Source organism: Lactuca sativa, chromosome 5 (genome assembly GCF_002870075.4).
Source record: "Lactuca sativa cultivar Salinas chromosome 5, Lsat_Salinas_v11, whole genome shotgun sequence".
Lineage (NCBI taxonomy): Eukaryota > Viridiplantae > Streptophyta > Magnoliopsida > Asterales > Asteraceae > Lactuca > Lactuca sativa.
This window is the reverse complement of record NC_056627.2, coordinates 227,589,090-227,609,849: the sequence shown is the minus strand read 5'-3', so window position 1 is coordinate 227,609,849 and position 20,760 is coordinate 227,589,090. Positions and strand designations below refer to the sequence as shown.

Below are 20,760 nucleotides of genomic sequence, written 5' to 3'. Positions count from 1 at the left end.
CATTGATGTATTTAACAACTAGTCAACCAGACAAAGGGTTATTCATGTTCTGCTGAAACATCAAGCATAACCCAGTAGCTTACACTGAATACACAGTCGTTAGCATAAGAGATACTTCCCTTTATCATCAGATGATAGGTTCATTGATGTATTTAACAACTAGTCGACCAGACAAAGGGTTATTTATGTTCTGCTGAAACATCAAGCATAACCCAATGGCTTACACTGTCTACACAGTCGTCAGCATAAGAGATACTTGTTTGGTCCTTAAATGAAAAAGGGTTATTTATGTCCTTGACCTCCTAGTCTGAGGTATGGCATGGTACCATCGAACGAGTTGACGGTGAAATTTATGTCCTTGACACTCTGTTCTTTCCTTAATTTCTTCTTTAAAGCTTTATGATTCAGCGTAATATACCATACGCTGATGAGAGCTTGAAAATATTGTGTCGATGGTTAAGCTAAAACACCACAACTTATCACACACAACATTCCACTCTTGCCCTTTTCTTCTAATAAAAGCAATTCATGAGTCAGGGTATAAAACCACACGCTCATGAAATCTCCTTGTACATTGTCAGTGAATGATAGTTCCTACCCATACTATCAAGAGACATCACAAACTCACTGAATTACCAACTACAACTCTGATACACTAATCACTTCCTCCTATAATATACATGTTGTTGATGTCAAAAGGGGGAGAGACCTACCTAATCCAAAGAAAAACCGAATTTAATGGGTAGCTAAATCTACGGGGGGAGCAGATATCAGCTAAGACTCATGATACACTAACGATGGTTTGGTATTGCTGTTGCTGATTACAAAACTTTTGGGGAGTTATACAGGGGAACATTTGTTGAAGCTGATAAGTTCTACAATGGTAAGGTCACATCATATGATCTGATGAGTCAAACACCTTACAGGCTGACCGCCAGTGCTAGCGCTAACATCACCATCAGCGCCAACGTCTCAAGACCTTATTAGCATCAACGTCTAGAAAGTAATGTTATGTACTCTTCGTATATTAGAAAATTATACGGATATGTATAGAATTGATTAGAGATCCAATATCTTGGTGATAAGGATCTGTTTATATGTAGACTAGATACAATCCCTTGATTAAAGGGATATACTAATATAGTTAGTATATACTTAACATTAGGGTGAAACCCTAATGTGAACGTCTTGGTGACCGTCTTTGTGACATTCGTTCTCTTTGTGAGAACAACCCATTTCTTGGTGAATGACATCTATGTGATTAATTCATCTTCTTTAATTTTCCTTTCCTTCCTAACTCTAACATGATATTTGACATATTTTCAATACTAACATTCCTATTTTACTTTCAATTAAATTTTTGGATGTTACAATTACCTACCTTACTAACCCTAATTTAGACAAACTCTTAGATTTTAATTGAAAAGTCGCATTAAGTTTGATACAATTTTTCCAGCAATACTTAATATTTCTCATAAGCCAAAAACAATAAAAGTATGTAAATTTATGTTCACAATAAGTTCAATCCTATGTATAGTTAAACTATTTCATGTGGTTGTTCATGAGAAAAGAATAAATTCAAGCATTTAATTAAATACAAAACATAAATCACTAGGTTGAAATCAAGTCTAACACATCAATTTATTGAGATCAACTACGCATCGTCAAATAAGAACTACAAGCAAAAAAAAAAGGGTGTTTAGTCGGACATAGGTAAAAACATGCTTTGGCATATGTAATTAATAAAGGGTTTTACGAATGAAATGACAAAAATATCAAATATAATCTCCAAATGGTGTTCGTCAAAATTCCGATGCTCCAAAAATTCATCTTCGGCCTCCAAATACTAGATCCAAAAAAGATATTAACATAGCGTTCATTTATATAGGTTTTAGGAAGCATGGGGCACAAGTAATGGCTGACTTGGCCTAGTCAAATTTACCCTTGAGACCGATTCGACCGAGTTAACTCAAATGGAGACCAAAAATGTAATATATGGATTGTTTTTTAACATTCAAACCATTTTGATCCGTAGTTGGCGGAGTCAAATCAAGTCAATTTTGACTATGCTATGTCAAAATAATTTTATCCTAGAGCTTGATATTTTATTGAATGGACCGAGTGTAGGCTTAAGCACAACCTGACTTAACCATGCACATATATAGAACATCCAAATTCTTTTATTTTTTTGAGTTCCGCATATAATCTTCGATTTTCGTGAAATCTATATAGCTACTCCCCATCATCCTCTAAAGCACATTTAAAGCTTCTAATCACTTGAAAAATCATATAAAACTATTAAAATTAATAGGTTCCACAAATTTACATAAATGTACCAAAATATACAAAATACATGAGATTTAAAGCCTAAATATGATAAAAAAAATGTATGAAATAGATGTCCTAAAAGATGCATAAAAATGCATCGAACAAATGGCCACAACAATATTTTTCATTTTATAGCTATTTATTTAGTTACAAAAAGATTGTTCTTTAAGAGTTTAGTCACACGAATTTATTATCCTTCAGCACACCGAAATTTTTTAAAGTTTCTAATGATTGTACTATAGAGATCTCCAATCAATGAAATCATATGCATAATTTGTCTAAAGACACGTCAAAGAATTTTAAGGGTGGCTACAATTTAACATTTAGGACTAGAGAAAATACCGTAGATAGACAAAAAAATGGGGGTTAATTTCAAATTTTAGTTATAAAAAAAGGTTTTCCAGATATAGACATACATTCCGCGGAGGACCCTCCGCGGGCCTCCACGGAACCATGAAATCTCCGCGAATAGGGGGTAATTTTGTAATTTCAACCATTTTTTTATCACAAAAACGAAGGGGTCCTCTTTTGCTCCCCACTGGTCCCCGTTCGTCTTCGTCACTCCGCATCGGGTTGCAGAGGCTTGATCGAAGACTTCAAATCTGGCGACGACGAATAACTCCGGCGACGACTTCAAATCCGGCGAAATCGAGTCGCTGATCTCTTTCCGTCACCGATGGACCACGAATTCCCCGATGTTATGGCCAATGGATACGGTTCCCGGGTATTTCTCACATTCTCATCTAATTATTAATGTCGAAAATGTCGAATATGATTCAAATTAGAGGAAACCCCATTTTATTACATTGAATATGTATACAGATTTAGGATTTTTAGGTTTACAAATCACATATCTGTTTTTGGGGATGATCCATTCCGCGGAGGGGGGACGTCAGTCTGCAGAGGGTGCTCCGCGGAGTGATGTGTTTCCTCCGCGGAATGTTGTAATCGAACAAACCATCACTCCGTGTTGGCTAGAGGTCACTCCGCAGAGAGGCCTCCGCGGAATGACCTCTAACCTCCGCGGAGGGATGGTTTTTGAACAATTTTTATTTTTCTGCTTTTAAGTATGTTGCTATTTCTTTCATAGATTAATATTTTTTTTTTTCAATTAGTAATGTTTTAAATGAAATAATAATTTTTATTTTTTTTGTTGTGTAGCACGAAAATCTCAATCAAAAAGCGGAGTTCACTTTGAAAGGTGTGGTGGGGACTATGATTAGAAAGTATTTTCCGCGCCTAACGCAATCACAACGAGTATTATTCGAAGCTTCCCCCTTTGGAATATTCTTAGGAATGCATATCCCACATGGTGATCCATTACTTGTGCATATGATGATGTTGCACGAAGTAAGGTCTCAAAAATATTTGAAATGGGGAGGTTTCTGTTTGATATACAGGGGATCCAGTTGGATTTTGGTGAAACTGAATATATTCTGATTTGTGGTTTAAAAGATGGTCCTTATGTGGATTTACTCCACGACGAAAAGGACTAGTCAAATCCACAGCTCCGTGCTCGGTTGTTCCTAGATATTTCTGATTTAGGTTTGCGGCTGAAAGATTTAGAAGACTTGATTATGTCCCCGAATTATTCGGCAGTACAAGATGAAGATGCTGCGATGCTTATCCAGCTTATTTTTATGTTGAAGGGTCTACACGGACGGGGCGTTAAAACGGGCATTCCTGCAGCAGTATACAAGCTTGCTGATAATATAGATGATTGAAACAAGTGTTACATTTAAAACAGGCATTCCCGCAGTAGTATGCAATGCATTAATTATAATTAATAAATTGAAAGTGCAGGTTTGCATCGGGTACGTATTTTTGGAAATATACGTCGCGTATGATGCATGGAATGTTTGAGAAAATAGAAGAGGTTAGAGTATTCAAGCAGACGAATCCCGAATCGAAGAAAGGACACAAGTATACCGTTCCTGGTTTTATGCTTCCGTTTAAGGTTACTTTATAATGCATTTTAATAGTTATCATTGTTTAGTTTTTTATACTATAAAAATTTGAACTTTGTTTTGTATTATATAATAAGTTTGTATCATGACTTTTTTTTTTCATAGATATGGATTTTGGAGACGTTTCTAGAGGCAACCATGTTTTATATACGCACGCCGACAGAATTGCCACGGATGAGGGCATGAAGAAGTAAAACACCGTTAAATTGGGATCAATGTTGTCGAATAATGTACGTGTCTGTGGTATGGTTTTTATATTAAGAATCATTTATATTTACAAATTTCAATGTATTTTCATGTTAAACTAACAATCTGAATTTTGCAGCCTAACAACCAACCTATTAATGTCGTGCAAACCCGGAGGAGCTGATATTGCCGTTTTATGTTCGTTATGTCAATTGGACTCTTAACCCTGTAGAGTCTCCCCCACAGCAACAAAGTCCTGTTTAAAATATTCCACCTCATGTTGACTCGCCTACTCGAAGAAGGATGTACAAGCCTGAAATAGAAACATCTGTAACTGAATCTGCCACAAATGCTTCTTCCTCGCAACATATTGAAACAAGTTATATGTCAAATGACACATCAAGATTAGTAAAGAAGAAGAAGATGAGCACAAAGGCATTAGTGAAGCATCTCAAAGGCGTTGTGGCAGAGTTAACTTCTAAAGTAGACCATGCATTACAGAAAAAAGATGTACCAAACACAAATGTTGAACCAGACAGAGGGTTTTGAGAGGAGGAAGAGATGATAAATGAAGAGGAGGAAGAAAAATATCACCATCATACATATTTTGACTATGATGATATCGGTACTCATTGTTTTGAGGGGGAATTTGGGCCTACACTTACGCATGTTGAGCAGTTATCGGACGTGGGTGAAGATCACACAAAAGAAATGACTCCTATTGGTAGGCCGCAACGAAAGAAGGGTGTTCCATGGTTTTAGCGGACTCCGTTCATAGTGGTACAAAACTCATATTTTAAATTTGATATATTTTTAGAATATTAACGTATTGATAATTATTTAACATGTTAATTTTTTAGGTGAATTCCACACCAAAAGTGAAGAAAATCACCAAACCAAAGAAAAAAAAAGTGGTGAAGAGTCATGAAAAACCAAATGAAGACATTGTGAAAGAAGAGAGTAATGATGTTTCAAATCATCTCCTGCTTGATAGTGTAGAAGCTGCCAGTACGTTGAGTTTTTGGAAAGAATGGATTTCGATCTCTGCCAACCTAAACACTAAGCATAGGCTGCATATGCTCACACTGGATATCGAGTTTTGGTCAAGGTTACTTGCAGTTACTGATGCTGGGTGGCTAATTTCTTCAGTAACATTCGTTAAATATAATTCTTAACTACACTTTTAGACGATAATTTATATAAAAAATTGTAACATTTTTATCTTAAACTATACATCATATTGCGATATGGGGTGCCTTGCTCATGGAAAGATGACCGGCGAACGCAAGGTGGACGATATTCCCTCAATAACTTAATTTGCAAAACGGAAAATGATATTTTCTTAGGAATATGGAAAATGGTGTCGGAGGCTATCCTAAATGGAAGGATGTGGATAAGGTTAGTTAAGTTTATTAATTATTTATTTTATATAGGTAAAAAATTAATGACTATTAAATTTGTTTTCGTTTGCAGGTTCTATTCCCCATAATCGTTCCCCATGCCCATTGGTTTTTGGCAGTGCTACATTTAGATATTTGGAATGTACACATTTATGATTCAGCACGATGTATGAATTACTTCACAAAGTACTTGGCTGGTGGAGAATTCAAAAGTTTAGGGGATAGTATAATCGAAGAGCTAGATGCGATTGACTACTGGAAGGATTTCCCCGATGGGCACAAAAACAATGCAGTTGTGGAATTTATTGATATTTTAGACGTGCCACAACAAGAATATATTGTTGATAGAGGGGATTGTGGAGTATTCGTAAGCATGTTTATGGAAATGATTGCTTCGGGGGTACCGGTGAAGAGTGATAAGCCATGTAGAGATGCCAGATTTCTCTACAAAAATAGGATGACAAATATTATTTGGGTTACTAAATAACTTGATGTTTGGAAGTTTGTATACATTATTAGGAAATACTTGTTTTTAGTAGTTTTGTTTAATATAAAAAACCTTTGTATCATATATTTTGGAAACATAATTCACATGGTATGAAATACAAACATTTCAAATAACATAATAACATTACAGAAAACATTACAAACAAAAGATGAGCTACTAACGAACATTACATAGAACATTACGAATAAAAGAGTTGTCTACATGAAAAAGGGTTTATTTCTAACCAGATTCCAAACGTCCGTATACTCGAACTCAGTTTCATCAAACTGGCATAGGTAATATCCGTTCACATATTCAAGAAGTTCTTCATCATCAGCATCAAAGCATCGCATTTTCTCATAATTATAGCATCGATTGTACCATGTGACTTTAGTCTTTAAATCCATCCATTGACTAACAATATCGGGTTTTAGTCGTTCTAGTCCTCGTCCCACCTTATAGTTGAACAAAGCTACTAAGCGGGAGCATTCATCACCAAGAAGGCAATTAAGGTGAGCCATTACCGGCAGACGCTTGTAAACGGTAATCCAGCATCGTGTTAGGACCAACACCTCTGTTGTCGTCCATGGAGCAGACACATTTGTTGGAGCAGACGCATTAGACAGATTAGTTGCATTTGAAGACATTGGTACATTGGATGCCATTTTGTGAAATGACCCCTTACCTTTAATTCAGAGATACATATATGTGCTTTAGTATATATAAAAAGATAGGTAACGCGGGCTGACCATTCGCTCTACGGACTGACAAGTCAGTAACGCGGACTGACCATTCGCTTTGCGGACTGACAAGTCAGTAACACGGACTGACCATTCTCTTTGCGGACTGACAAGTCAGTAACGCGGACTGACCATTCACTCTACGGATTGACAAGTCGGTAACGCGGACTAACCATTCGCTTTGCGGACTGAAAAGTCGATAACATGGACTAACCATTCTCTTTGCGGACTGACAAGTCAGTAACGCGGACTGACCATTCACTTTGCGGACTGACAAGTCAGTAACACAGACTGACCATTCGCTTTGCGGACTGACAAGTCAGTAACGTGGACTGACCATTCGCTTTGCGGACTGACAAGTCAGTAACGCGGACTGACCATTCGCTTTGCGGACTGACAAGTCAGTAACGCAGACTGACCATTCGCTTTGCGGACTGACAAGTGAGTAACGCAGACTGACCATTCGCTTTGCGGACTGACAAGTGAGTAACGCAGACTGACCATTTGCATTGCGGAGTCGAAAGCTCTATATATTGTCATGGATGATCATCGGATATTTTTGGACTGTCATGTCTATATAAAACGATAAACAATAATGTATGACTTCATCTAAGATATTTTAGTTCATATACTTTGTATGTTTTACAATGGATTCAAACCGATGGACAGCTAACGAGTATTTGCTTCTAACTTGTGCATATATTATTGTCAAAGAGAACACCAGTTTGGAGGATAAAATGTTTTATGTCCTATTAACGAATATCTTCAACACTGACGCTGAAACCACCATACAAAATCATCGCAACAGGCTTGATATAGCTGCAAAATGGTATGAATTGAAAACAGAAGTTGTGTTATTCAACGATCTTTATAATAAGATTGAAGACGATCGTGTGAACGATACTGAAGAAGACATCTTGGAGGCAGCTAAAGAAGAATACAAATCCATTAGCAACGGACAGAGTTTCGACTTTGAAGCCCCTTGGAATCTTTTAAAAGATGTCGCGTTTTTTTAATTAGTATTGTGTTTTGTATTGTTCTTGTATTGCTTTATTTATATCTAATATGGTATTTATCCTTTATTTTTTGAAAATTAATTCACCAACAAATGTTACGAAACCATATATTCAAATAACATAATCGGAAAAACAGGTTACACGGACTCACAAATAAGTTACGTGTACTGACAAGTCATTTACACGGACTAACAAGTAAGTTCTGCGGAATAATGTATACTAATTCCTTATAAATTGGACAACCATGACGAAAATTTACAAGGTGTAGAATGTTGTGAAAATGAGTTTAGTCAATCAGTTATTAAGGAAAAGTTTCTCCAGCCTACTGACTTTTTGCCATAATCTACAAAGAACCAATCCTAATACCCTCACGTGCATTATGAAAGATCAGTACAATCGTTTCCAAATTTGTTTCGTGGCAGTGGGATGTGTGGTATGTAATCCCTTATAGTAAATAAATATTTAGTTATTTCAAGTTGTTATTTTCCTAATATTCTTATGTTGACTTACAGATTCGTATGTTTCTCACGTCTATGATACCAATCATATTTGTTATTCAAGTAACTCTAATTGGGGCGTATGTAAGATCCATGTACATTGCTGTTGCTTTAGATGGAAATCATGAACCCCTTCTCATGGCGTTTGCTTTGGGAACCACAAACCGTGACAATTCATGGTTATGGTTCATGAGGAGGCTTAAAGAATGTTTAAGTGACAATACAAAAGTTGGTTTCCTAAGCCATATGTCTGATTCTGTAGACTTTGCAGTTCAAAGAGTCTACCCTGATTCATATCATGGCTATTGTTGTAAAAATATAGCCGAGAAAATACGCGCTTCCATCGGAAGCAATACAGTCGTAGAGAAGTTGTTCTGGAAGACTTGTAAAGCGTATAATTTATCTCATTTTTATGCATGTTTAAACAACTTAAAAAATGAGGTTAATGGGAATGATCTTCATTGGTTTGACAATATTCCCATTGCAAAATGGGTACGGGCTTGTTTTCCAAGAGTACGTTTCAATGTTAAATTCATTGACATTCCTGATGTTGTCAATTGGTTTAGAAAAACACGCATGATTTTCCAATAACAACAATCATTGAAATGGTCCATGACTTGATGCAAGCAATGTATCTTCAACGTGCTACGTTTGGAGGTAATTATAAGTTGTGACATCACTCGAATGGTGAATTGATATGTCATTATATGTTATGACATCATAATTTTTGTTTTTTGATTCAGTTCATTTCACAGGGGATTTTCATAGTCTTCTAACCCCTTATGCACTTAAGGTGATTCATAAAAGATTTATCCACTCGGATGGTTGTAGGATTACACATATTGTTGGCGAAAGATATGAAGTGACTAAGTATTCAACAACCGAATCTGTCCAATTAGACCGTGGTATTTGTAGTTGCGGTAAATGGCAAAAATGCGGTATACCTTGTGAGCATGCTATAGCTTCACTACAAAGACTCGAAATTGCAGAAATCCATCAAATGGTAAATTTAAAGTTGAGTACAACGGTGTAGCAAATTGCTTATCAAATTGAGACGGTCAATCCTATTTCAAACCTTAGGCATTGGGAAATACCAGATGAAAGTGTTGTGGTCTTACCTCCACAACAATTCAATTGAACTGTATTTTGTGGATCACAACGAATATTAGTTTGTATTCAGTTCTATGTTAACCGTAGTTGTAATGGTTTGTTGACATTCTTTACTTTTTAATAAAAAATGTTTACCTTTAAATAAATAATTGTATTCCCATAATTGTAATGTACGGATGAAAACGACTAGACAAACAGCTCTGCGGACTGACAAAAAGCTCTGCGGACTGACAACAGCTCTTTGCGAAGTAGAAGGGACTACATATAGTCATGGATGGTCGATGGATTTTTGGTATAGAGTTATAATTTTTTTTAAAATTTAAGATGAGTTCGTCTTCAACTTTGGATATTTGCTCATGCAACGAAGTTGATTGTTTCTATTGTGATCCGATCGACCCTTTTCTTGCCCCATCACCAGATTTAAGAGAGCCATATATGTCGGAGGATACTTTGAAACAACTAGAATGGGCTGGAGAACAACAAAAGAAGATAAAGACTCATCTCGAGCTCTCACTGAACGTCGTGACCTTATTGCGACGGAATGCAAAGATGTTGAGGAAATGATGGCGATTACTAAAAAAAATCAAAGATCATGAAGAATGGATAAAAAAAGCTAAGAAGAATATCAAACTATCTGAAAAATGGCTTGCTGACAACGATGCAGAAATGATAGAACTTGGTAGGCAAAAGGACCGTATGGAAGATAAAATAAGAATTAGGGACGACTACATAACAATGGAGAAAAAAAAGTATCCTTTGCAATTCCCTTAAGTTAGTTATTGTTGTTGTATGTTTACTATATGTTTCTGGTTTGTTGAATGTGTTATCTTCGAGTATTAGTTATTATTCTACTAGTAATTATGCACTAATATAATCATAATATTACCCATCATCTTTAAAATAAACACACCATTTCAAATTACACAAATTAATGTCCTCTAAAACAAAACACAGTTAACTATAAATACAACATCAATCATTCAAATCAAACGTTGAACAATATTTTTCTCTCCGCGTCCAACTCGTCCAACGCGTCTCTTGTGTCCCGTGCATCTCTAGCGTCTCCTGAGTCCCTTCTGTCCCTTTCCCTTTCCCTTTTGTGTTACTACCTGATGCCACACTACTTTTTGTAGCCTTTTTTGTTTCTTTGGGACCAATGTCAGACAAGTAGATGCATTATGTGTTGTACTATCACATCTACTACACCTTCTTACTATAGGTTCCTCACCTTGTGACGGGATACAATTTCTGTTTCTCGGTCTACCAACTTGATGTGTATCCATTATCAGGGGTTTAACAACCATCATCTCAGCAGGAATCTCCCAATCACACGGTTCTGGAAGGGGGTAAACCGGCTCCTCATACGTACTTCAGTACGTTTCCATTTTGTAAGCATCTATAGCCAGATGTCCGAAGTTAGTTTTTTTCAAGTGCTTCAAGACCATTATGACATGACCACAAGGAAACCTAGTTCCTTCCCAATATATTCATGTACAAGTATCTTGCCTCAGATCAACTATGCCACCATGTTTGGAATCATGAACTTGATATATTGCATCTGAAACACCAGAAACGGACCATCCTATCGTACGCTCTTCATTTTTACTAACTACTTTTTCAGCCCACTCGGTTAGCACTGTTGAACGTTTCCCTGTAAAGAAGATATATATAATTAACTAATTATTCGACCTAATTAATGTGAAAATTAAATTCATACCACCTTCGATGCGACGCTTGTTACACCATTCCTGTGAAAGACGACGGAAGAACTCAAGAAGGGGTATTATAGGCATCTTCTTTGCATCTACAGATAAAGCATTCATGGACTCTGCACTATTCGAGGTCATGTAATCATAATGTTTCGACGGTGAATATGCTCTAGTCCATTTAGCATGGGGAATTTCACTTAGATACGCTGCTACTTGTGGCCTAGTAGAACTAAATCTAAACCACAATTCTTCAAAAACATTTCTTTTGTAAGCTTTCACAAGCCTCCAAAACAACACTTTTGTTTTATCATTTTTCCCAAACCTGTGTACTATGTTTCCTAGTAGATGAAAAGCACACAAGCCATGATGATTATGTGGAAAAACATTTTCAATACTAACCCGAATTGCATCGGCCCTATCAGTTACAAAAGTCAATTCTTGACAATCACCAACACATTCATACAACTTTTCACGAAACCATGGCCAAGTAAGACCACTCTCTTTTTTGCATGTTCCGTGCGCAAGGGACAGTATCTGGTTGTTCCCATCCATAGGTACTACATGCAATATGGTTCCCTTAAAATCACCCTTCAAATGGGCACCATCCATAATTATAACTTTACGGCAAAAATGTTTGAACGCTCGTATCTGCAATATATAAAAATGGAACACATAAACACTCTATAATTTGTTTAAAAAAATTATATATTAAATAACAACAAGTTTTTTGTATTTACCGTGCTCCCAACAGCATAAAAACAACACTCAAAACAATCTTCAGAATCTGTTTAAATATAAGCCACTGTACCGGGATTATGCCTCTTCAAATTGTGAAAATAAATAGGAAGTTTGGAAAAACATTCTTTAGAGGATCCCAACAACAGTTCCGTAGCATATTGTTTTGCACGCCATGCTTGTTTGTAATCTACATTGATTTCCAACAAAGCATTCAAATCCCTTGATATTTCATTAGGCCTCCAAACCTTGGAACGAGTTTTTCCCATAATCTCATGCAATATAGTACCCATCACTTTTTTATTAGCATGCTTATGATTAAGGTGTATCTGTAATAACGAACATGTGTGCACGTTGTTGAAAGTCCTGCTTTCAAATTCATCAGTGGGATCAAGGCGTTTTGCATATAAACGCCAACTACAATTCTCAATTTCACAATATACCTCATAACGTTTTTGTTAGAATGTTTGGTCTTAAACTGAAACTTTTCTCTGGTTGCTTTAAGACTCAAAGCACAAATTAGTTGTTGTTTGTTATCATATGTTTGACGAACAAACATATCATCATTTGGACCTAAACTGTGAAATGCTTCGGGTTCAACAATAGGATCAGGACAATCAGGTATGGGAGGCATAACGTAAAATATGTCTGAAGCTTTTTTCCCGTGTGTGAACTCATCTTCTGACCATCCTTCATTTGACTCTTCACCGTCTGAAAAAGCTTTGTCAGTCAGTCTTCCAAACTCATATAAATTTTTTTCTTCAACCGTATTCAATGCCACAGTTTCTTCTTCTAGACACTCTTCAACATTATCAGATACAATGCCATAGTTTCTTCTTCTGGACACTCTTCAACATTATTAGATATAATGTTTTCAACATTGTATGGTACAAATTTCTCAACTACTTCTGTCTATTCGACCAATCCCTGAAACACCTCTAAATACAAATGCACAATCTCCTTCATTTCAGGAATTACATTTCTGAGTTGATGAACATCTGCTTCATCTAAAATATTCATAACATACCCATGAACCGGGTGTTGAAATTACAATGATATATTACTACTGAACACATTAGCCTTACTATTGACCAAATCAAACAATATTCAACAATCAAAATTTGGCGGAAGCAGTAAACCCAAGTTGTTTAACTTTGGTCTAACGTAGGTGTTAATCCCATTACTTATCTGCCAAAAACCCCCCAGTACATAAAACAACAAAACTCAAATTTGTTTTTGAAAATCAGATGAAAAGGAACTGATCTATCGACCAAAATGGAACTAAAAATATGAAAAAGAAACTTTGTATCAAAAAACCCTTCAAAATGTCGTTCCAACCACCCATTCCGCAGAGACATTACTATCTCCACGAAGCTCCGTGTCGACATCTCCACGGATGAATTTATGAGATCCAAACAACTCTCTCCGCGGAGCTCTTATAGTATCCGCAGAGAGCCTACGCGGAGTACTATTATAAAGGCTAAAAAATCATATTTTCGACCACTCCGCGGAGATGACGTCATTCCGTAGAGGTCCGCGGAGAGTCCTCCGTGGAATGCGTGACTATATCTGGAAAAAAATTTTGATGACTAAATTTATAAATTTACCCTCATTTTTTGTCTATTAGTGGTATTCTCCCATATTAATTTATTTTTTCCATGACATCTGATTTCATTTAGTCACATACACAAAAAACCAAAATAACCGTTGTGTACTTTTAGAATATATATATATATATATATATATATATATATATATATATATATATATATATATATATATATATATATATATATATATATAGGTTAATAATATCGACAATTATATACATATATTAAAACCTAACGTCCTTATGCACAACAACAATTAACAGTTTTACACCTTTACCACTAACAATAAACAGTTTTAGATTTTCAACATAATACTTTGTCAACATTGACATTTTCTATCCTCACTTACCAATTACAGATTTCGAACATATCCTCTTCCTTGGTTAATCCAATATTCCCCCTTCATCGCTTCCATATGTTTCTCCAAATTCTCCAGAGTTCTCTTCAGAATATGAATTCTGGTTTTTGACATCTCCAACGCCCTGTGAATTAAGAACTTAGAATTTCGACTTCTGTCGCCAAGAAACGGTTGTGCTCTGTTGCTGCCTCCAACCATCTATAATCAATTGAAATTTGAAGTCTGGGTATATTCTCTGTTGTTCTATTCGATTTTGATTTTCTGTCCAATTTTCAATTTCGAATTTGCTCTTTTTCTTAATTTCAGACTCTGTGAACTTGAAGTTACAGAAGCCTCTATTAGACAATATTACCCTATCATCACTTTCATACATTTCTCCAGATTTTTCGGACTCCACTTCTTATTCCTTTCCGACTGTGTAGATATGACATCTTCTACGCCTTCTCGATCAAAAATTAGGAATTGAATTTTGGGTTTGACATCTCCGGCGCCTTCTCAATCAAAAAATTGGTATTTCCAATTCTGTCGCCAGAAAAAGACTGTGATCTGTTGTAGCCTCCAATCATCTACACTCAATTGCAATTTGAATTCCGGGTATGCTCTCTGTTATATGATTTTGATTTTCTATCCAGTTTTGGATTTCGACTTTTCTCTTTTTCTTACATTCCAAATCTGTGAAAGTAACCTTTCCAATAGATCTACTTTAACCTGTTTATGATGTTAATTTTAACCATTATCTATCCAATTTTCATATAGTTTTATCTTTTTTGATTACATCCTTGCAACACATTATATATATATATATATATATATATATATATATATATATATATATATATATATATATATAAATTCTAATATGTAAATATTCACTAAAGACTGTTTTATTTGCTGAAAACATATGTAAAAAAATTGTTGTAATCTTTTGTTGTATCTATGTTACTGTTAGATATCAGAAGCATTTTTTTTACTTTTCATTTTGTTGTTTTCTGATGCCTTATTGTTCACGCTTATGGTCCATGTATGTTAGAAGTGTTGGCAACTTTACGATTCTTTGGTTCATGTCAAACATGGTACCAAGTCTTTCTGGATTGCAGCAATGGTCCTCCAAAAAATCACCTCTGAATCACAAACAAAACCCAAAGATATCATTCTTTTCCTTTTCAACCTTCATTAAATATCGAGAAGTGAGAACAACAATATCATTTAGGTCAATATCTTCGATCTTTTCTTTTTATCCTATTTTTTACTTTAAACATGTATGCACTTTCCCTGTAATGGTTTTTCGATTTAAGCCGCAACTTCTATTTTGATTTCAATTTTGGATTCAACAATCAATACCCCAAATCCATCATCAACAACAACAATATCATTCAGGTCAATATCTTCCTTCTTTTGTTTTATCTTATATTTTATTTTATACATTTATGCACTTTCCCTATAATGGTTTTTTTCGATGACATTATCAATGGAAGTCTAATTTTAGGTTAGGCATTCCTTCTATATACGGTTATATATGGTTATATAACAGTATACATGATGAATCCAATGTTTAGTTGTAAAATTCTAAAAATATATACTTTTTCATACTAAAAAAATCCATATATTTTTCATGTTATGTTGCCAAACTGAAATTGAATTTCGTAGAGTTAAATCATAGGACGCTGGGCTATTTCTTCAGATGTTTTCATGTGCAGTCATCCTCCAATTCATTTGTTCTCTCAACCAATCGCTTCAAATCCCAATCTAAGATCTATAGGTTAAGGTATAGAAGTTGTGCAAATTTCGGAGGTCTGTTGTTTCGGAAAAGTAGAAAGCTGAGGTAGTCTTAATTAGGAGTGACCATTTTGCCCTTTGGCTTTTCCATTTGTTTATCTTTACAGCTTGGCTTTCGCTTCAAAATTAAAACACAACAACAGGTGACATAATTGTTAGCTTTAAGTTTTAACCGATTGTATTTGGCTTGAAGCTAACTTTATCATCTACACTATTGAAATGGTACTTTTTCTTCTGCTTGAGAAAAAGAGCATATATAAGTATGATTTTTATTGTTTATTGTTTACCTTCAACCGAATACAAATGCGGTTTTGATGTAATTTTGGTTGCCATCTCCACAAGGGTACTGAGGTGCTAATGTTGATGTAAAGAAGAATTGCAAATTACAATTACATATATGTCCTAGTGTAACTTTTTGGCATTGCTTTGTGATTCCCAAGTATTGTTTACTTAAAATAAATTTAGTGTTTATTTGTTGGGTTGAAGGTATAATCTTTAATTTGGGTTAGTCTTTTTTTCCCAGTTTTTAGTCACTAGTAGGATACCTAAAAGCACAGTTAAAGGGAGTACTTTGTTAAAATTCTGTTTAATAAACTTGCAAGTGTTGAGCCGGGTGGTTTCTCGTATGCCTCTTGGTGCCTAAGGAAATTTATAGAGTCTCAGTCTAACACAAATCTTAATTTTTTCTCAACAAAAAGTATGTAATTTTGTCAACAAATTTGACTAAAATTCTAAAATGCATCACTTATTATACATCCAAACAAATACCTTTTCTTTGTGTGTTTTTATTGTTGTCGATTTTCTATCTCCGGTTAGTACCAATAATACAGTTCAGCAGCACAGTACAAAAAAAAAAAAAAAAAGAACAAAAAACAAAAAACAAAACCAAAAATAAAAACAAAAAAGATACCGTCCCGTGCAAAGTATGGGATCACCTATTAGTTATTACTTAAATCAACATTTTGTTATTATAGTGTGACTAATGTTTATCTAAATCCGCATGAATTTTTTTATGGTAGTTGTATATAACGTTCGTTCATTGGTTTTGAGTGGACAACCATTGTTATAAATTGAAAAATTATTAGTCATTTTCTTCTTCAAATTTTACAAAATAAATAAATCATAAAGATGTGAAAATATAAAAAGTGAATGATAGTTATAAGAGTATAATAAAATCTATAAATAAGTTGTGAATTTAAATAATAATGGAAAAAACACGTAATCAGAACATATCAAAAATACATGCACAAGGAAAGGATATATTATAACCTACAATAAGAACTATATCTACAATGTTCTTGTCTGTTTGATGATGTCATCTACCGTTGTAAAACATTTCTTTTGTTTCATAGAAATATGAAGTTGATTGTTTTAAATTAGATTCAATTTTGGATTTTGTATATGTAGAAACCAAAGTTGTAGGTGTCAAACCTTGAAACAAATATGAATAATTAAGTAATACTATCGACTCGTTTTTTTTTAAAAAAAAAAAGTAATGCATGAAGAAAATTAATTTAGGAACAAACCTTATTCTCACATTTGACAAGATATTTTGGCAAGAAACAAAAGTTTGATATGCATCACCAACTGTTTTTTATCTCATCAGATTCTACTCGTAAAAATGTTGTTGCCTTTTTTACTTCATCAATGTACACTTCATAGAAACTATCTTGTAGTGAAACACCAACATTAGAAAATGTCCCCTACTACAAAAAATACCCTTTAACGACACAAAATGTGTGTCATAAAACGTTCAGACAACACGTAAAGACGTATCAAGGAAGGCCATATGATAATGAAAGATGACACGCTTTTGCGCGACGTAAATTTACGACAAACTTTTGCACGTCATAAACTTACGACGCGCATTCATGACACACATAGATGACATGCAATGTGTATAAGGAAGCCCCTGTCATAAAGGAAGATGACATGAATTTGCGTGTCGTAACCATAACGCAGATTTACGACAGTCATTGTGTGCCATAATTTTAAAATTTTTTAAAAATATATTTTTTATAGATTTACTAATTTTCAAATTAAATGACTATTAATATCTCATAGCACAGCATAAAATACATTATATAATTTTTTTTTTTTATATACAATAGATGTACCAATATTCATTCATCTAATCTACTTTGTATTTCATACAAAAAATCAATTTGAAACAATAAATATACTATCAAAAGAAACCATTTCCTTAATTCATCTTTGCAACCTAGGCATAACATAAGATATTAAACTGGCCTTGTATATTTGATCTTTAAATATGCGAAGCTTTCTTGACATCTCAACAACTCTTTATATCTAACCATAATGGCACAACAGGTACACAAAAATATATATATATATATATATATATATATATATATATATATATATATATATATATAAATATCACTTGATTAATGTAACAGAATTGTACTTGAAAAAATATACTAAATTATAGCAATGTTATCCAAAAACAAATACAATTGGATAGATTAGGAAATAACATGCTAATGCTTTCGTCTGTTTGTTTCAACCAGATCTCAAGACAACAATCTAGAGGGTAAATTTGTAATTTGGGATGATAGAATCAAACATGATTTACCCTTTGTGATGTATTATGCTGCAAAATGCTTTGTAAGGATGGAAGAATAGAGGCAACTGGTACAGTTGAAGTTGGAGGACTAGGCATGGTGCGCCTGAAACTCAATGCTTACAAAGTCATTGAATAAAAAAGATACAATCTAGTTGTTGATCAGTAAATAGTAAAGAATTATATACTTTTGGGTTAAAAATTAGCTTCAGTCACTTTAAAACGTCCCTTGAGTTGAACCACAGCTCCTGGTACATCTTTTACAAGATTTTTTCATTAAAAAAAAAAAGAATAGTTTTACACTACAAGATTCATCTGTTACAGGAATCACAATTGTAATCCAAGCTAGACCCTCCATTTCTGCAGGACCTGCAGCCAGACTCGGTACACATTACACAACATAGATGTCTTAAATTCTGTTATAAAAAAAATTCGTAACCCGTTCTGGATATAACTCCGGTGACCAGGTTGAGAACTCCTGGAGCATTATTCACAAGAATGTTGACAGTGTGAGACTTATGACCAGTTGATTGTTTTATTAAAATTTCAAATCTCAGTTATACCCTAATAATTGTTTGCTAAATAATGGTTGATAAGACATTAATGAAAAATGAGAAATTGATGCATATATAACATCTTCTTCATAAAGCACACCCCAATGGGGGTCAAGGACTTGATTCATTGAGAACCTATCGTAGTACTCCACATGATAAACATCTCCCTTCATTCAAACAAATATATCATAACTCAAATTAATAAAAAAAGAAGTAATTATCACAAATAGAAACCCACAAATATTAAAGAATATACACCTGAAACCACACTGAAGTTCTCATCAACCATGTGAGTTACACTTGAGGTAGTAGGAATTGGAGTTGGGGCTTCCAGATCTTGATAACAAGCTGCACAGAAGTTCCAAAATGGTGCACTTTCGCCTAGTTTTTCTCTTCTTAAAGCAATCAACAATTTGCAGCAAACACAATTAGTGTGTGTGTACGTGTGTGTGAGTGTGTTGTGTGAATAAGGACATTTAAGACACATCTCACCTTCTATGTTCCTGTGATCTCTTTGATTCGAAATTTGACTCATAAGTTTTTCTTTTCTAAAAGAAATCTTGTTCCTTTTTGGTGCCTTGTTCTTGTTCTTTTTGCCTCTGGAGTAATGCAGCATAATACGCTTTGAAATATTCATCCTACAATACAAAAGTATCATATCATCAGATTTTATTACAAAAAACACAATTTTATTATTTATTTATATACATCCTTTTACACCAAACCAAACCAAACCAAACCAACCTGAAGATTCTTGACATCATCCTCTTGATTATTCAACTTCTTGTCATCTTTGAAATCCATAGCAGCAGCTCCAGAAGCAGAAGAAGTTCCTCCTTCCGTTTTTGATTATTCTTGCTTTACACCTCCACACTATTCATTTGTAAGATTCATCCATTCATTAATCATCCATGGAGGGCAAAATGGTCATAAAAAAGCTACCTTTGTCTCTCCAAGAAACGGCATAGGTGTCCGTCCTTGTCCAGATCTAGAAGCATCGTTGCCACCAGGATCATTATTAGATGCACGTGCAAGAACACTTGCACGTACTTCCCATGCTTAAAGAGTTCCATAATCAGGGGCTTCAGTGTATTTTACTCGTCCAAGCTGATCTGTTAAAGGCTTCAATTCCACATGTAATAATGTAATCACACACAGATATAATGATTAAAGTACTGGATCAGTACAAACAATTCACATTCTCATGTTTTCTTGGCTCCAAGGAATGGAAGAATCTTGCTTCTTATTATGTATAGTTAGAGAAAGTCTATTATCATTAAATAGATTGCACATAAGTATATTTAATATCATTAAACATTAAACAACATGCTTTTCAACTAGTAAAGAAAAAACTGATTTATCATTTGGAAAAAAAAGTTTTTTACAAAAATAAAAATTTAAATACCATGAAATCTTGAAATAGATTATTATACATGGAATATAAATATATAACTAAATTGAAATTATATATTCTTCAAAAAACGTTTAGTGCTATTAAAGATATATAAATAAAAGTAATTTATTTATGATCATAATATATCATTCCATTCCTTCGAGTTCAAGGAATGGAATGTATGGAGAAGGAATCGCGTTCAGTGAGGAATGCTCCATTCTCATTCACTCTTTGATTACTGTATACCAAATAGTTGTACTACCTAAAAGGAAATAATAAAAAATACGATAATGTTACAAATACTACAGTG

At 34.3% G+C, this 20,760-nt stretch overlaps 1 protein-coding gene across 1 annotated transcript; it reads right to left on the bottom strand.

The window, feature by feature from the left end:
- Positions 1 to 18,720: 18,720 nt before the first annotated feature.
- LOC122198078 (acetolactate synthase small subunit 1, chloroplastic-like) lies at positions 18,721 to 19,927 on the bottom strand. Its single transcript, XM_042902284.2, has 5 exons — positions 19,802 to 19,927; positions 19,314 to 19,695; positions 19,140 to 19,224; positions 18,936 to 19,035; positions 18,721 to 18,892 (listed from the first exon to the last, which is right to left on the bottom strand). The coding sequence occupies exons 1-5, from the start codon at positions 19,819 to 19,821 to the stop codon at positions 18,721 to 18,723; spliced, it is 759 nt and encodes a 252-aa protein (XP_042758218.1). The 5' UTR covers positions 19,822 to 19,927.
- Between the last annotated feature and the right edge of the window lie 833 nt (positions 19,928 to 20,760).